Source organism: Astatotilapia calliptera, chromosome 22 (genome assembly GCF_964374335.1).
Source record: "Astatotilapia calliptera chromosome 22, fAstCal68.1, whole genome shotgun sequence".
In the NCBI taxonomy this organism is placed as follows: domain Eukaryota; kingdom Metazoa; phylum Chordata; class Actinopteri; order Cichliformes; family Cichlidae; genus Astatotilapia; species Astatotilapia calliptera.
In genome coordinates this window covers 30,032,319-30,048,679 of record NC_137442.1, presented here as the reverse complement: position 1 = coordinate 30,048,679, position 16,361 = coordinate 30,032,319, and the positions used below count along the sequence as shown (strand labels likewise).

The window sequence follows — 16,361 nt, the reverse complement described above, 5'->3', positions numbered from 1 at the left end:
ACAGCTAAACATTAGAGGTTTTTAGACAAAATTGGTGTTTTTTCCATTGATTGAGCACTGCTTCCAGCCAAGAGTGATACCATATATGCTCTATAGCTGCAGAAAAGGCTAACATTGTTATCTTTTTACAAAAAAAACAGCTAAACATGAGAGGTTTTTGGACAAAGTGTGTGTTTTCCATTCTTTAAGCACCGGTTCAAGCACCGGTTCGAGCACCGTTTAAGCACCGGCACCGTTTCAAAAGTACCGGTTTGGTACTGTATCAGATAAAACCTAAACGATACCCATCCCTAGTGCTTACTGGTAAAAAGAAAATGGGAAAAGATGTACATTTTTAAAAAAAAAATCAAATTTCAATCTATTTATTCTTCTTCCAGACAGCAACTGTCCTACTCTAACTCAGCAACTGAACCCAGGCATGAACAGCCTGTCAAGCTTTGGGATTCATGGCATGCGTGTATAAGATGGGTGTTCAGGCAGAACTCTGGGTTGTCTGTTTTGTTAGCCTTTCCAAATCCAAAACAATAGAAAATATAATATAAATGAACTGAATCACTAGGCTATTTATGTTTTACTCTAAGCCATCAAACAACCTTAAAAGCAATGCTGTGCGACATCCAGTGGCACAGAACATTAAAAATACATATGTTTTTCTAGCTTAAGTGCCAATGCTAAAAGCAAGCCTGATGGACTAATTAGCATGCTAGCTAACAGTAGCAACGGGGGTTATCTGCTATTCCAACACAAGCTAGTCAGGCCACGTCTTAACAATAAGACGCAGTTGCAAACTATACATCACAATGGAAGCATATGTATATAATTTAACAAATAAATGTTAAATAGCTGCTGGTTTTAGCAGTAGTGTAGGTCAGCAATATATAGAAGATGTGTGAGTCAGCTAAGGATCTATAAGCACATGAAGTGTAGGAGAAAAAAAATAGGGGGAGTGGGGAGTCTGTTTCCTAAAAGGCAAAGCAAAGCAGTTCCCAGGCTGAGTGGTTGCCTGCAGCTACGGAGTTACTTAACCCCAGAATTCAATCGAGTTAATAACCAGGCAGATCATTTTGCATCCCAGTAACAGGAGACAGTTTGTGGTTTAAAGCATGACCAATCACAATGACATCCACATCATTTAATTACATCTAACTAAAAGTGCAATTTCCTTATAGGGTCTATACCCAGATCTCAAGTTAAAACTTTAAGGGTTGAAAGCCACAAAACTATTATGTCATGTACAAAAATCTTCATTGTTTCATTATAAGAAGTCTTAATGCTTTCAATCCAGATTAATCTTTTGCTCATTACTTTATTCATTCACTAGCCCATGAAAGTCACCTTTAAAATAAATAGATTTGCTTGAAAACAATGGGATGGGCAAAGGAAACATTCCTTTCCCCCAATTTGTTTATATACAACAATAAACTACACAAGCATGCTGCACTTTTAAGCAAGGTTAATGAATGTCAACCAAAACAGTTCATTAGTGGGCTGTAAAATAAGAGTGAGTCTGTGAAATGTGCAAAAAGGGACCACAAAGTGTAAAGAGTACCTGAGTATTTTTTTTCCACTACTAAAGATCACAGATAGTATAAAACACAAAAGTAACTTCCAGGCTGAAAAAAGCCAATGCGGCCAAAGTGACTAAAACCTGCATTCTACCCAAAGAGCACCAGATGGCGATAGCTGAGGCTGTGACACGTTTATGGCAGAAAAATTAAATTACATCTGTTTTATAAATCTTTTTCCAACTACTTTTCAAAAACGCGGATTACCTGTGTTATGAAACCACAGGATAATTAGTTAACGACTTGTCAACCACACACCAATGAGCGTGTAGTTTCACAGTCAGGTTTTATTATGACGTCACGTTTGCTTCTTCACAACCAAACGTTGTGAGCTACATCCATCTTTCATACTGTCAATGTTAGCGACACATTCCATTTTTTTTTATTAAAAAATGTTCATGGTGCAGCTTAAAGGTGAATGCAGTATATATATTAACTACAAAGAAATACAAAAGGTTGCTTTATTTTTTTCCAGAATTCTTACTTTTAACTTCCCTTTAATCATATTCAAAGGACAAATGAATCTAGCAGTAACCCATGCAGCTTTCCTGTGAGAAATTATCATTACATGCAAAAGAAAATAATCGCAATAATCCACCACTGACCTCACTTCAAATGTGGCTTGTCATACCCCATGTGAACAAGCCACATAGCTCTTTCACTAGAATAATCGCCCACCGAGAGGCTCTTGGCAGATCTCAAGGATCTGCTCTGCACTTTCCCCCCCTGCTGAAGCATTAGAAGAATTCAGAATTCCATTATGGAGTATTACCAAAGAGGGAGCTGAGCTCCCTGACATTAGTAATCACTTCACCTGCCTCGTGAGGCCAAAACTACAAAATGCAGTAAGCAGACAGAAGTAATAGTCTGTGGAAAGATTTGAATATCAGATGAAAGGTTGTGCTCCTGACGTTTTGACTGCTGTGAAAGGTTCCATTATATTTACCATTTGATAACATTTAACTTTTGTTAAATTTGCAAATTTTGCAACTTTTGCAAATGTTTCCCTGTCTATGCATTTGAACACAGCAGGAAAGGGCTGAAATATGTGCAGCATTTCCACTTCTAAATTGATGTCCCTCTGCAGTGCATAACTGTCTGACAAATATGGTGACATTATCAAAAGAACTAATGAGCTCAGAGGCATACGTGTTTTGCTGGATTAGATTTGGAGAACCAGTTTCTGATTTCCATTCCTACATCCAATGCAAAGCAATAACACTGCAGGTAGATGCCTGCTGTGAGTATGGTATGGAAATTTATTTCACAGTCACTGCTGAAATGAAACCATTTAATTGCCTCATTCCTTGTACAGAGAACTTTCCCTTTTCACAGTGTCTGTCACTGTTGGCGCAAAATGGCACAAGCCTATTTTGAATGTGTGTAACAGACTCATTAAACATGACAGATTTCTGTAGACTCCCTAGTCTAGCTCAAACGCCACCAGGTCGAATGCTGAACGAAAGTTTCGTCCGTCCTTACCTCTTTGTCCATGCTGTCCAGGTCCTCCTTGCAGAGAGTGTATAGCGGCATTGTTTCTGACATGCTTGGCTGTCGTTTCCGCCGAGATGGTCCAGGCTGCTCATCATCTTGGCCGGACTCTACTCCCTCGTCTTGCTGACTCTGTGAGGTTCCCCTAGGGTACACAAGTATAAAACAAACGTGAAACACTGAAAATACAAATAACTTTGTCCAAATGTGGTAGCTACATTTTATTCTGAAATTGGTAGTGGGTACTACATCAGAAAAACAGTTTTTAATGGCATCTGTGGTCTTTAAATGCTGTGCTGCTCAGATGTCACATGAAAGTGTACAATGGCCTGAATATTAATGAGAAATACACAACACTGTTATGTTCTATTATATTTCACTACTTTATGTTTTTATAGATGCACCTGCCTGCCCAGAGACCAGTGTATACACTATATGCTTGGGTCAGGTGTGATGTTACAGTGAGCTGGCTAACTACCTCCATGTTTGTTATTACTGCAGCAAAATGTTACATAATTGCTTTGTCACTTTAACAAATTTACTTGTTTCAAAAAATCTGCAGTTTGATATTATACTACCATAATAACCATGCAAGCTAGCTTTTCCACTCATACTGCCATAATGTCAGGAAGTAAGGTATCGTTGTTCAGCTGGGTATAACGTAGGCATGCTGCACAAATTTGGCAATGGTTAGTTCCCCAATTCCTTATTTGCAAAACAGCCACCTAAGTTACTAGACCAGCACATGAAATTGGATGATTTAGCTGACCTTATCTATTCAACTAAATGTTTTAGGGAAATCACTTGTAGTTTGTCCGTTTTAGCAAACAAGCTAACATCAGCCTAAACATCAGAAAGACAGCTCCAGGCTGGATTTGATCCTGAAAACCCAACTGACCCTTCACAGAATGCCCTGCTCAAGTCCAACATACTGTTATCCTGAGGGGTAAAATATATTTCTATTTCTTGCAAATGTGATGTCAGGTTACCTGCTCACTCAATGAATTTGTTTGATGCCTTACATAATAATTAGCTGGTTAACCATAGCGACTATGTCATTGAGTAATGAGGCTATCGAAAGCCAAAGCTAAAATGTCTTTTTTGGCCTTGTGCAACGTGAGTGCTGGAGTCTTTATTGCACTGGGAGCTTGCTGCTTGTTGACGTTTGTGATTACTGGCATCCATTTCTAAGCTGCTGTTAGCGTTTCTCACTGTTGATTGGGAGAACTGAAAAGAAGCATTGTCACATCTTTTGGATTTTCACAGACAATTCATCGAGCATCCTTCACACTGAAGTTATTCCATGTGCTTTGGAGGCAACCAACAAAGTCAGGGAAGGTCTCTTCAAAAAAATAAAAATAAAAATTGGATTAGAGAGGATATCTACATCGGGATTAGTTTGTGACATTTCTTTTAGAACATTGAGACGATGACACTTTTTCTCATTTCTATAAAGATGCAGATTAACACAAAGATTTTCAAAATTTAGATAAGAGAAAAACAAACCGAACCAAACGAATCACCTTCCAGGCACAAGGATGAATTAAAAAAACAAAGAGTATCATTATCATTTTTCTGTCATATTTTTCTCATTTTATTCTTGATGCTGTATATGTTATAGTGATATTTACAGGAAATGTCAGGCACCAGAATTAGGTTGCAAACACTGTACATAATCAGCTCATAGACAAGTAGGTGTAGGCGGTAAAAGGGAGTAGACCAGTCACAAAACACACAGATAGGCTTTCTTCTCTGTAACGAGGGCCCAGTAGATGCAAATGGGAAGACAAACTTTTCTACGGTTCCTCTTGGCAGTGCTTAATTGAGCAGATCTTCTTTGATGATTCAATCCAAGGTTATGCAACTTCCTGAAAACTCCATAGTGCCTCTAATCTATGAATAAAATGAGCCAATTTTCCGCTTTAGATGATTAATTACAGAGTATGATCACAGATATATTCAACTTAAAAACACTTTGAGCTGCTATTAAAAGTTGGAGTCTGTAATTTTCTGGCGTTATTATAAAGCATGCAGGGCAGCGTCTGCATGTGGCATCCCAATGACAAACTGGCAATGTTGGTGACTGATGAATGACAGAGTGACAGATCAGAGGTGAACTGTGAAGCCATCCTTTCACCTGCCACATTATTGCTGTCAAACAAGGACGCGACTGGCAATTCTGATCACTGCATAGGGAGAAAACATCTGACTGCCCTGAATTCAAAAATGCAAACAATACAAGGTGGGAGAGTTGTCTGGGAGGTGAAGCCTCCGTGGCTGATGATATCCCTGACCATCAAAGACCATCAGTCCACACAATAACAGGGTGTTGGAGCCTTTTTATTATTCCTCAGTTGATGGCTAAGGAAGCTATACATCTCCAACGGGGGTAATTCATGTAGTAGACTATCACTACACTGGCAGCTGCTTTGGTTTACAAAGAAGGTAAAGATTAAATGAGAGTCAGGAGTCAAAGGAGTACACTGAAGATCTAATATAAAAGAGTTGTCTTTAAGCAGACTGGCTTAATGTGGAAACCAGAGATGGGCAGTAACGCGTTACTTGTAACGCGTTACTGTAATCCGATTACTTTTTTCAAGTAACTAGTAAAGTAAGGGATTACTATTGCAAAAACGGTAATTAGATTACCGTTACTTTCCCGTAGGAACGCTGCGTTACTGCGTTACTAAAACCGTGATTTTTTTGCGAGAATGTCTCATGACAGTGACGTAAGCGAGTGCTACGGTTGTGACAACAGCTGTGTGCAGATCAACAATGGATCATATATCGAGTGCGGGAGAGAGTATGAGCGTGCAGCGTTTAAAGCGTGGAAGTACTGACCTTACTTTGAGTTTGATTCCATAAAAAGTGACAAAAACATTAGTGTCCATTAGCATTGTGCGTGGGAAGAAAACATCTTTTTACAGCGAAAAAAAACCCTAAACTTCCAAGCAAGCTCCGAGTGCGCTATGACGTAATGGAAAATTCACAGAGAAACTGCCGTATCCTTCCACTGACCGCTGCGGCACACCTGCACCAGGGTAAACCTCCGCCTACCCAACTCCTGCTGTACAGGTGAAAATAGAGCAACAGGACCGCTGAGTCTTTGATTTTATTTATTTTCTGCTGTGTTTTACTTGCATCTATTTGAAAGAGTGAGTGTAAACACAAAAAAAAAAAATATTTTATGTGCTGGAATGTGCAGAAAATATTAAACAAATTTCTTCCAGTCAGAGAATGTTGCATATAATTAAATTTTTGCTTGATGCATAAAGTTAAAAGATTAAAATTAATAAAACTATAAAAGTTTTAAAAAGAGACTTTTCCATTTGATTACATTTTGTATGATGGATTATGCAGAAAAAGTAGAATTGGGCTGAAAGATCTATCGCTTTATCACCTATTCAGGTTGTAAATCGTGTTTTTAAAAAGTAACTAAGTAATTAATTACTTTTGAAAATAAGTAATCAGTAAAGTAACGGGATTACTTTTTGGGGGAAGTAATCAGTAATTAGTTACTGATTACTTTTTTCAAGTAACTTGACCAACACTGGTGGAAACACTGAGCCACTTTTCTGAAACTGTAGGTACTTTCATAAGACGCTTCAGAGTTCAGCACTAGTTTATGGCAGTATTATAGAAATGGAAAACCAACATATTTAAAATGTAATGATATGATTATTAATACTTTGATAGAAGTGCTCCACGCTCTATTAAACTGGTGCAATGTTGTTGCATTGAGGTTGTGTAATTTGGTATATTACATGATGCATCATACATGGTGTATGATCCCCCATGATCCCTCACAAAATATTGTTTATTTCACGGTAAAGTCCTGCAGTACCTGAGACCAGACTGCTCTCTGGGATCAGAGAGCAACAAAGATCCTGCCGTGTGGAGGTAGGCTGATGGACGGGACACTGCAGGGCCCCTGCGAATCAGTTTCCCTGTGATGGAGTCATATGTGCGAACCTCTGGAGATGCAGGTGGAGTTCTCGGGTGGATGGGTGCTGGGTGGAAAATAGGTTTCTGCAGGGAGCCCTGATTGTCAGGGAGAAGTGCTGGACTGTTGCTCCTTTAATCAGACCAAAAATAAAAAGGAAAAAGAAAAATAGTCAGTGAAGTTTTGGGCTTCTGCAGTTAGTATGCTTTAAATCATCAATTGGCTGGTTTCCATAAGATCACAACGCCCTCACCGTGCTGTCTTAGAGTAATCCTCCTTCAGTGGGTAGAGCTGCTCCTCCACCCTCTCCCACCGTTCTAGACAACTCCAGAGCCAGTCTGGGTTGACAACGTGGAGGTGCTTGCAACCTTGTGCCTGACGGACCTTCTCGGTGCCTGGATGACAGAGATGGAAGAGAATGCGAGCGAGTTTTGACCTTACAATCGAAAGCCATTACCAAACACGCACTCACTCTGCGTCTGCTGAATAATTCAGATAGATGATCCCACTTTCCCTACTGGAAAGCAGAAAATAATTACCTGGCCAATATTTTTTGAAAGATAACAAAGGATCTATCTCTTGGAACCACCGGGGTCAACATCCATTCATTTTTCTTTTTTTCCCTGCCAAATCTGGGCATAATCCAACTCCTAAAAGTCAGGTTTTATTTGATAAAGTGCTGAATAACACTACAGACACAAAGACATCAGACTGAATTACTGAGTGCAGAAACTTGTACTTGATGTACAAGCTGAATGCTTGAGCAAAGTGAGCAAAGCTGCAGTTCAGCTGTATTTTGCCAGATCTATTTACATCCTGGTCAACATACTACTATTTGATAGCTACAAAAGTAAGATGTATCAAAACAAACTAATCTCTACAATTTAAATGTCCAATGTCAAACAGCCAAAAAATGCTCTCAGTGGAAAGATGGCTTTCAAGAAGCCATTCTTAAGGAGATGAAATAGGAAAAAAAGGCTGAGGTATGAAAAATTACACTTGATCTTTACTGAAAATCAACCACAGCAGGTCTTACTGAGTGATGAATTCAAATCTGTAATGTCTAAATCTAGTCATCATCAACAAATATGGAGGTTGTAAAAAGAAAGGTATAACAAAGCTCAGGCTAAGATAAATATCTCTTATAATTTAAACTGTGAATCAGCAAAGCTACGCTAAGTAGAAGAAGAATAACAATATGGAGCTATGATGAGCAACTAAACAAGTACAGCTGAGTTTTTGTTTATAAACCAATATGACTGACACGCAGATTTATGCATTAGAATTCACTTTTGATGACCATTAATGTTTGAAAAAAATTATTACAGTCTATCAGTAGCTGTTGAGATATTTGCGTCTAGAGCAAAGCTGGAATGGCAGAGACTGCCAGGATTATAGTCACAGTTGCCATGGCCACTTCAAATCCACGTGGCTATTTTTTTTTGACTCAAAATGAACTTTTAAAATGATTGATCTGACAGTTTAATTTTTCTGATACCATATACCCTTAACAGCTTTAACAGCAAAAATAAAACTTAACTCCGAGTTTGTATGTGTTTGTGTTAGGGGCCCATCAAAGAACAGAGTCTTGATGGACAGGTTTAATGGAGGAGAACGTGGGGGACATAAACAGCTTCCTGCTGTACCCCATGTCGTTAAGTGGGCATAGATGTTAAAGCTATGATTATTTAATCACTAACTCTCGTAGGATGTGTGTCATGGCTGCCCACTTTGCTGTTCAGCCAACGTAACAGGCATTTTCAGAAGTTATTTCCAGTTAAGTATCCTACTGCATATATTCCATCTCAGGCTATCCTGGTGATGTATGAGGTGACTGATTGCCAAGTGCTGCTCTCAGCAGGACTGCATCCCAGGTTAACAGTGCCACTTCCTATGCTTCTATTCACATGGTAAACTTGATTGGTGGCAATGGAAGCCGTGAATCTACAATTTCCAAGCTGGGTAAAGGGACTCTGACATAAAAACATGTTTCTTTCACTTCAGTAGGTCTAATTAGAAAAAAACAAAGTGTATGAATTTCACTTCATTCATTTCATTTCACTCAAGTAATGTTACTTAAATCTGTATGTTTTTATTTTTAGCACAACATTAAAACAAACTTTCATATCTATTCACGTATGCACTTCATTCCTGGGGAAACACTTTCTTCCATAAAGAAAAGCTGTATAGCTATGACAATACATTTTTCCTCCATTAGTCATTCATTGTATTTACAATTACATCTCTAAATGTTAGTTTTCGTTGATGCTGCATTCTTGCATGCATGCTCATATGCATGTCAGTATAATCTAATCTCACTGATAACCACCTTACTGAGTTTCTGTTTCGGCAAACAGAGCATGCTGCTGCAGCTTCATTGGTACTGATGCAAAGAACTAAACCATGTTCGTAAGTTTAACCAGAACTCGTCACACCAGCGCACTGCTTAACTGTATGCCTGACCTCTACGATACATCAACTCTAATGACACTTTATTCACTGACATTTAAACAAGCCTTACGTGAGCTTTCTTAAATTCACCATTCACCAAATGTCACCATTAGCAAACCATAATTTGCATTAATCACACAGTTCCAGCATATTGTTACCTTAAAGAAAATCACTAACTATATCTTGCTAAATAACAGGTCAGAAAAAGAGTGAAAGGTAGCAGGCGTTCAGCACTTGAAATCCACTCTTTTTTGGAAACGCTTGAAAATAAACCCATAAAAACTGAATTGTCAGATTTAACTAAAGCTGAGAACACTATGCACAACTATTAAGAAGTAGGGTTGAAACTAGTGATTATATACATAATCACTCCATCATTAATTAAATATTCCTTAAAGGAATAAATCAACTGAGAATGAGATTGCCCCCTGTTGTCCATTATGCGTCCCAGGTTTAAGGGATCTCTGCTTCACGCTTATGGCTTCATCCATCTTTTAATACAGTACATGTAACTTGCGACATCCACCACTCAGTACTAGCAAAGCCTATACACTATACTTTAACTAGCACGCATCTGTACATACCGGCTCTTGCTGCGATGAGATGTGTTGTCCGATTGGGATTTTGTGCACTGAGAATCAGATTCTTGCTGATCTTGGCCCCCAGCGCTTTGGCATGATAGTACTCACGGGTTCTTTCCATGGGGTAGTTAGTGGGGTACAGACCACTGAATACTATCGTCGTCCCCTCCAGTGTCTTGCTTTTCAGCTCTGGGACGATCTTCCGAATGTCCGGAATTTCAGAGGCCTCCTTCCTCAAGTATGCCTCATAGCGGGCGTAATACTCTGCATGGATCCTTTCAAGCACCTCCTCTAAATAGATGAGATGATCGTCCTGGTCATTATCAGCTTCTTCCTCCTCTTCCTCGTCATCTTCCATACTCTGATCCAGCAGCTCCTCGCCCATGGTAACACCAGACTGTTCACTATTCTGGGACTCTGTTTCTGGCTCTCTCCTATCTGAGCAGCCATTTCCGAGCTCGGGGTCAGGCAGAAGAACTGAAGGCTCTGGTGAGTCAGAGCTGCTTTCACCTTCAGCTCTGCCTTTACTGTCCTCTTCCTTTGCCCCATCCTTACAAGCAGGTTCTTGCGTGGTTCCTTCCTGACCGGATTCCTTTGTCTGGCCAGACCTACTTTCACCGTCACTCTCTGATGAGGGGGGCTTTTCTGTAATGGAGTCACTGTCACTGTCACTGGAAAGGTCAAAGTCTAGGTTATTGGACTCATGTCTTGGTGCCGATGAGTTTGCACCTTCCTTGTCCTCTTGCGTCCCATTTGTATCGTCTTCCTTAACATTTGTAATCTCATCTCTCTGGGTGTCCTTGGATTCTTCCACAGGTTTTGTTTCAGTCTCTGAACCTTTATTTTGTCCCGATTCGTCCTCATCCGCTGTCGGGTGTGTCCGTTCTTTTGATGGCATGTCCTGAGAAGACTGAGGTGCTATGGACTCTTCCTTTCTGGAAACATTATTGTCCTTTGCCCTTTTCCTGAGGCCATTATTTTGCTCATCGACACCAAGCGTCCCTGTTTGTTCTGTGCTCTCTGCTGGTCGACTCGAAGAGCCTCCTGCTGGAAAAACACATAGAAGTTTAAAAGTATTCAAGGACACACGAATTAGAACCTAGAGGTGGGACTACAGTGAGATCAGCTTCTGATTCCCAAAAGTTACAACAACAATTAAAAAGGTGAGTTAAGGACTTAGCTACTGCCAGTGGTCATCAAAGATTATCTTCTACAACTGATGTGCTCAACAGAGGTTGTGCATTGATACTAGAGTTGCAGTACTAGTAATGGAGTACTGACAGCAACAAAATGGTAATGAACTAATGAATAAAAGAACTGTGCTGGTTTATAAAATTCTTAGAAAACAAATTCATAGAAAGATGGAATGTGTTTTTTTATTCTGTCCATTATGAAAAAAGTGAAATGGGAAATCAATACATTAATTAATATTTTTCCCCATCTCACTCCAAGTATATTATTTTAATTTTTGCCCCCCAAACATGTGCCTTACTTCCCTAAAAAAACTCACATGTTGGTGAGGTGGTGTATTTCAGGACAGGATCGGGTCTAAAGTGTTTTTTCATTATTGGTGGAACGATTTCGAGGATTGTATGGCTAGCTAGCTGATTATTCTTCACTTCCACCATGCTAAAGATATTTGGGACATGTCAGCACATCATTTCATTTGCCAACAGTAGGGTGGGTATTAAACCTGGTTACCAACTGAGTTACATTAGTACTACTGAGTACCGATTAACTTAATGATTCCATTGTTGTTAGGTACCAGAACACACATGGGTAGAGGAAGAACAAGACTGTATGAAATCCCTGGTGAAGAGCAACATGTTGAAGAGCAATATGTCTCAGGTGTGGTTAAACCCTATGCAGGCAGTGCTCTCTGCACCATTTTAACCTGCATCATTTTCCTTTTTTTGAACCACATAACTTTATTCGAGCTGATGGTTACATGTTTTATATTAATTCTGGAAGGTCTGTTGCCCTCCAATTATAAACCTCTCACTAATAACCCTCCTGACATTTCACACTCCTAGATTTTTGCTCAGGAAGCGCTGTTCCAATTTCCCCTTTTGGCAAACACTTCTTGGAGCAGAGTCTTCCTCTAAGACAAATTGAGGTTGTGTACACTGAATCACTCCGGTGAAAGCAACTCGCTTTGTGCTAACCAATCAGCAGCACAGAATTAAAAAAGAAAAATTTGGAATCAGGTTGTCATGTTTTCTTCAAGCAAAGGAGTTTATCATTTTAATAAGATAGAAAGATCTACTGCAAACTTCGAATGAGGTTCCTTGTTCAAACAAGCATGCTGTATCACTGTGACCCACAGGGCTGGATGGACGAGAGAGGGCAGTGAAATAATCTGAGGAGGCAGGCCAGTGTGCATCAGCCATCAGAAAGAGAATTCAGCAAATTAAATAGTGAACAAACAAACTTTTCAAAAAAGGCTAATATATTCCAAAGTACAAAGAACCAATTACTCTGACATTATGTGATGCATTTCAAGCTTAGAAAGGTTGACAATTGCGTGGTAAGAGCAAGAACTTTTCATTTAATGTAACTGGAACTCACCCATGATATAACCCACACAGCTCTGGTCCTATATTGTTATTTATTTATTTATTTTTATTTAGTGATATATCAGTTAACCATGCAATAGGCTAAGCTTCAGCTGGACCACAACATAAACAGCTCATTAAAATTTTAAGATCAATCTTTATCATATTAAATTTTTTTAATAGAAAATATGGCTGAAATCTTCTGTGTTTGAATCAGTGGGGTTTATAATATAAACAGAAAAGTAGATCTACTGGGGAATAAATATTTGAGAGCAATACCAAATGCCTCAGAGCTTTGTCCACTATATTGCTTTAGAATATTGAACTACCACCTGGTCTCTGATTTATTCATAAATATAATGTGATTGAAAAATGGTGCATCACAATTCAGCTCAGCAGGACGGCAGAAATTAAGTGTTTGATACTCACAATTTCTTCAATGAAATCAGGATGCCAACATTGATAGTTCTGGTTGTCTGGGTAAGATAAGTTGGTTGTGCTAGTTTTGGCATGTAAATATGCTAAATTATTAAATAAACATTTAAAAATAGCACTGTTGATGTCAGTGTTATTAGTTCTGAAGACTGGCAGTATAAAAGAAGAACATAGCTTCTTGGTCCTTGAAAAGTGACAAAGTCAGAGTACCCTTGAGCCAACAATCCCTTTAACGTTAACTAGTAATGACTTCATGAACTTCTTCACAAATAAAATTCTTATCATTAGAGAAAAAATTACCAATAATCATCCCACAGATGTAGTATTATCTACAGTTACTTTCAGTACCATTGATATTCATTTAGACTCTTTTTCTCCAATTGATCTTTCTGAGTTAACTTCAATAATTACTTCCTCCAAACCATCAACGTGTCTTTTAGACCCCATTCCTACAAAACTCCTCAAAGAAGTCCTGCCATTAATTAATGCTTCGATCTTAAATATGATCAACCTATCTCTAATAATCGGCTATGTACCACAGGTCTTCAAGCTGGCTGTAGTTAAACCTTTACTCAAAAAGCATCTCTAGACCCAGCAGTCTTAGCTAATTATAGGCCAATCTCCAACCTTCCTTTCATATCAAACATCCTTGAAAGAGTAGTTGTCAAACAGCTAAAAGATCATCTGCAGAGGAATGGTTTATTTGAAGAGTTTCAGTCAGGTTTCAGAGCTCATCACAGCACAGAAACAGCTTTAGTGAAGGTTACAAATGATCTTCTTATGGCCTCTGACAGTGGACTCATCTCTGTGCTTGTCCTGCTAGACCTTAGTGCAGCATTCGATACTGTCGACCATAATATCCTATTAGAGCGATTAGAACATGCAGTAGGTATTACAGGTACTGCACTGCAGTGGTTTGTATCATATCTAACAGACTCCAATTTGTACATGTAAATGGAGAGTCCTCTTCACACACTGAGGTTAATTATGGAGTTCCACAGGGTTCAGTGCTAGGACCAATTCTGTTTACATTATACATGCTTCCCTTAGGCAGTATCATTAGAAGACATAGCATACATTTTCACTGCTATGCAGATGACACCCAGCTCTATCTATGAAGCCAGATAACACACACCAATTAGTTAAAGTGCAGGAATGTCTTAAAGACATAAAGACCTGGATGGCCGCTAACTTTCTGCTTCTTAATTCAGATAAAACTGAGGTTATTGTACTCGGCCCTGAAAAGCTTAGAAATATGGTATCTAACCAGATTCTCACTCTGGATGGCATTACCTTGGCCTCCAGTAACGCTGTGAGGAACCTTGGAGTCATTTTTGACCAGGACATGTCCTTCAATGCACATATTAAACAAATATGTAAGACTGTGTTCTTCCATTTGCGCAACATCTCTAAAATTAGAAATATCCTGTCTCAGAGTGACGCTGAAAAACTAGTTCATGCATTTATTACTTCCAGGCTGGACGACTGTAATTCATTATTATCAGGATGTCCAAAAAACTCGCTGAAAAGCCTTCAGCTAATCCAAAATGCTGCAGCAAGAGTGCTGACAGGGACTAGAAAGAGAGAGCAGATTTCTCCTGTATTGGCTTCCCTTCATTGGCTTCGTGTTAAATCCAGAATTGAATTCAAAATCCTGCTCCTCACATACAAGGTCTTAAATAATCAGGCCCCATCTTATCTTAATGACCTTGTAGTACCATATAACCCTATTAGAGCACTTTGCTCTCGCTCTGCAGGCCTACTTGTTGTTCCTAGAGTATTTAAAAGTAGAATGGGAGGGAGAGCCTTCAGTTTTCAGGCCCCTCTTCTGTGGAACCAGCTTTTTTCCTTCCCACTGTCCCAAAGTGCTTGCTCATAGGGGGTCATATGATTGTTGGGTTTTTCTCTGTACCTATGAAGCGCCTTGAGGCGACTTTTGTTGTGATTTGGCGCTTTATAAATAAAATTGAATTGAATTGAGAGCCTTCAGTTTTCAGGCCCCTCTTCCGTGGAACCAGCTTCCAGTTTGGATTCGGGAGACAGACACTATCTCTACTTTTAAGATTAAGCTTAAAATTTCCTTTTTGCTAAAGCATATAATTAGGGCTGGACCAGGTGACCCTGAATCCTCCCTTAGTTATGCTGCAATAGACGTAGGCTGCCGGGGGATTCCCATGATGCATTGAGCTTTTCCTTTCCAGTCACCTTTCTCACTCACTATGTATTAACAGACCTCTCTGCATTGAATCATATCTGTTATTAACCTCTGTCTCTCTTCCACAGCATGTCTTTTATCCTGTCTTCCTTCTCTCACCCCAACCGGTCGCAGCAGATGGCCCCGCCCCTCCCTGAGCCTGGTTCTGCTGGAGGTTTCTTCCTGTTAAAAGGGAGTTTTTCCTTCCCACTGTCACCAAAGTGCTTGCTCATAGGGGTCATATGATTGTTGGGTTTTTCTCTGTATCTATTACTGTACGATCTACTGTACAATATAAAGCGCCTTGAGGTGACTGTTGTTGTTTTTGTTGATTTGGCGCTATATAAATAAAATTGAATTGAATTGAACTTGACATATTAGTGGTTGAGGTTACGCGAGCCTCGTCTGTGGTTGTGAAGTTTCTTCGTTTTTAAACAAATGTACAATTTGCTACATTTTTACAGTCTTTTGAGGAACATTAATATCTGATCCAGACAGAAACAGAAACGAAAGCATTTAGTGAACAATCTATGTAATGTCTGAAACTGGACAATTAATTCGGCTCCTGTTTATCTGACTGCGTCATTAAATAAATAAATAAAATAGTTGATTGTTGGAAGTGACCCTCAACTATAGCCCAGACACTTCCCACAAAGATTCCCATCACCACTGCAGGCATAAATTTCTGATTAAAGGCAGAGAACCATGAGATAGTGTGTTTTCCAATTAAACTTCTCTAAGCATCACTTATTTTTATTTTATTTATTTATTTATTTCACACTTGGTACAACAATTCAAACAAACCAACCACACTTTCTATCAAAAAGCACTACAACCATGTGTGAAGAGGAGCAGGAAGAAGAAAATAATCTTATTACAGGGTGTTTACCTGCATAAAAGAATTGTTGGTCCAGATTGTTTTTAATGGACATATTACCTTATCAAAGATGAGTGGGTGAACCATACCTTTCCTGGCCATCTGAGCTTCCCGTGATCCCGGAGGAGCATTGATGTCTCCCGTGCCCTGGAAGTAAATGTATTTCTTCACAGTGATGAGGTTAGGTGCGAATTTCCACACATCCTCTCGGTCATCGATGATACAGACCATCGAATCTCCACAAGGAAAAAGGTTTCTATCCAGGAAAG

General features: G+C 39.2%; 1 protein-coding gene across 6 annotated transcripts in view; it reads right to left on the bottom strand.

The window, feature by feature from the left end:
• The window catches only part of ctdp1 (CTD (carboxy-terminal domain, RNA polymerase II, polypeptide A) phosphatase, subunit 1), a 94,007-nt gene that overhangs the window by 69,467 nt on the left and 8,179 nt on the right, over positions 1-16,361 (bottom strand). For 5 of the 6 annotated variants that reach the window (XR_013904739.1, XM_026155959.2, XM_026155961.2 and 2 more), the window contains exons 7-11: positions 16,182-16,348; positions 10,035-11,078; positions 7,253-7,394; positions 6,901-7,131; positions 3,048-3,201 (exon numbers count right to left, since the gene is read on the bottom strand). Coding sequence is in view for 5 of the 6 variants with exons in the window: in XM_026155959.2 (XP_026011744.2) it covers positions 3,048-3,201; positions 6,901-7,131; positions 7,253-7,394; positions 10,035-11,078; positions 16,182-16,348 (1,738 nt within the window). In the remaining variant the exon portion in view is untranslated. The remainder of the gene's footprint in view (positions 1-3,047; positions 3,202-6,900; positions 7,132-7,252; positions 7,395-10,034; positions 11,079-16,181; positions 16,349-16,361) is intronic. The other variant, XM_026155960.2, reaches the window with a different exon arrangement.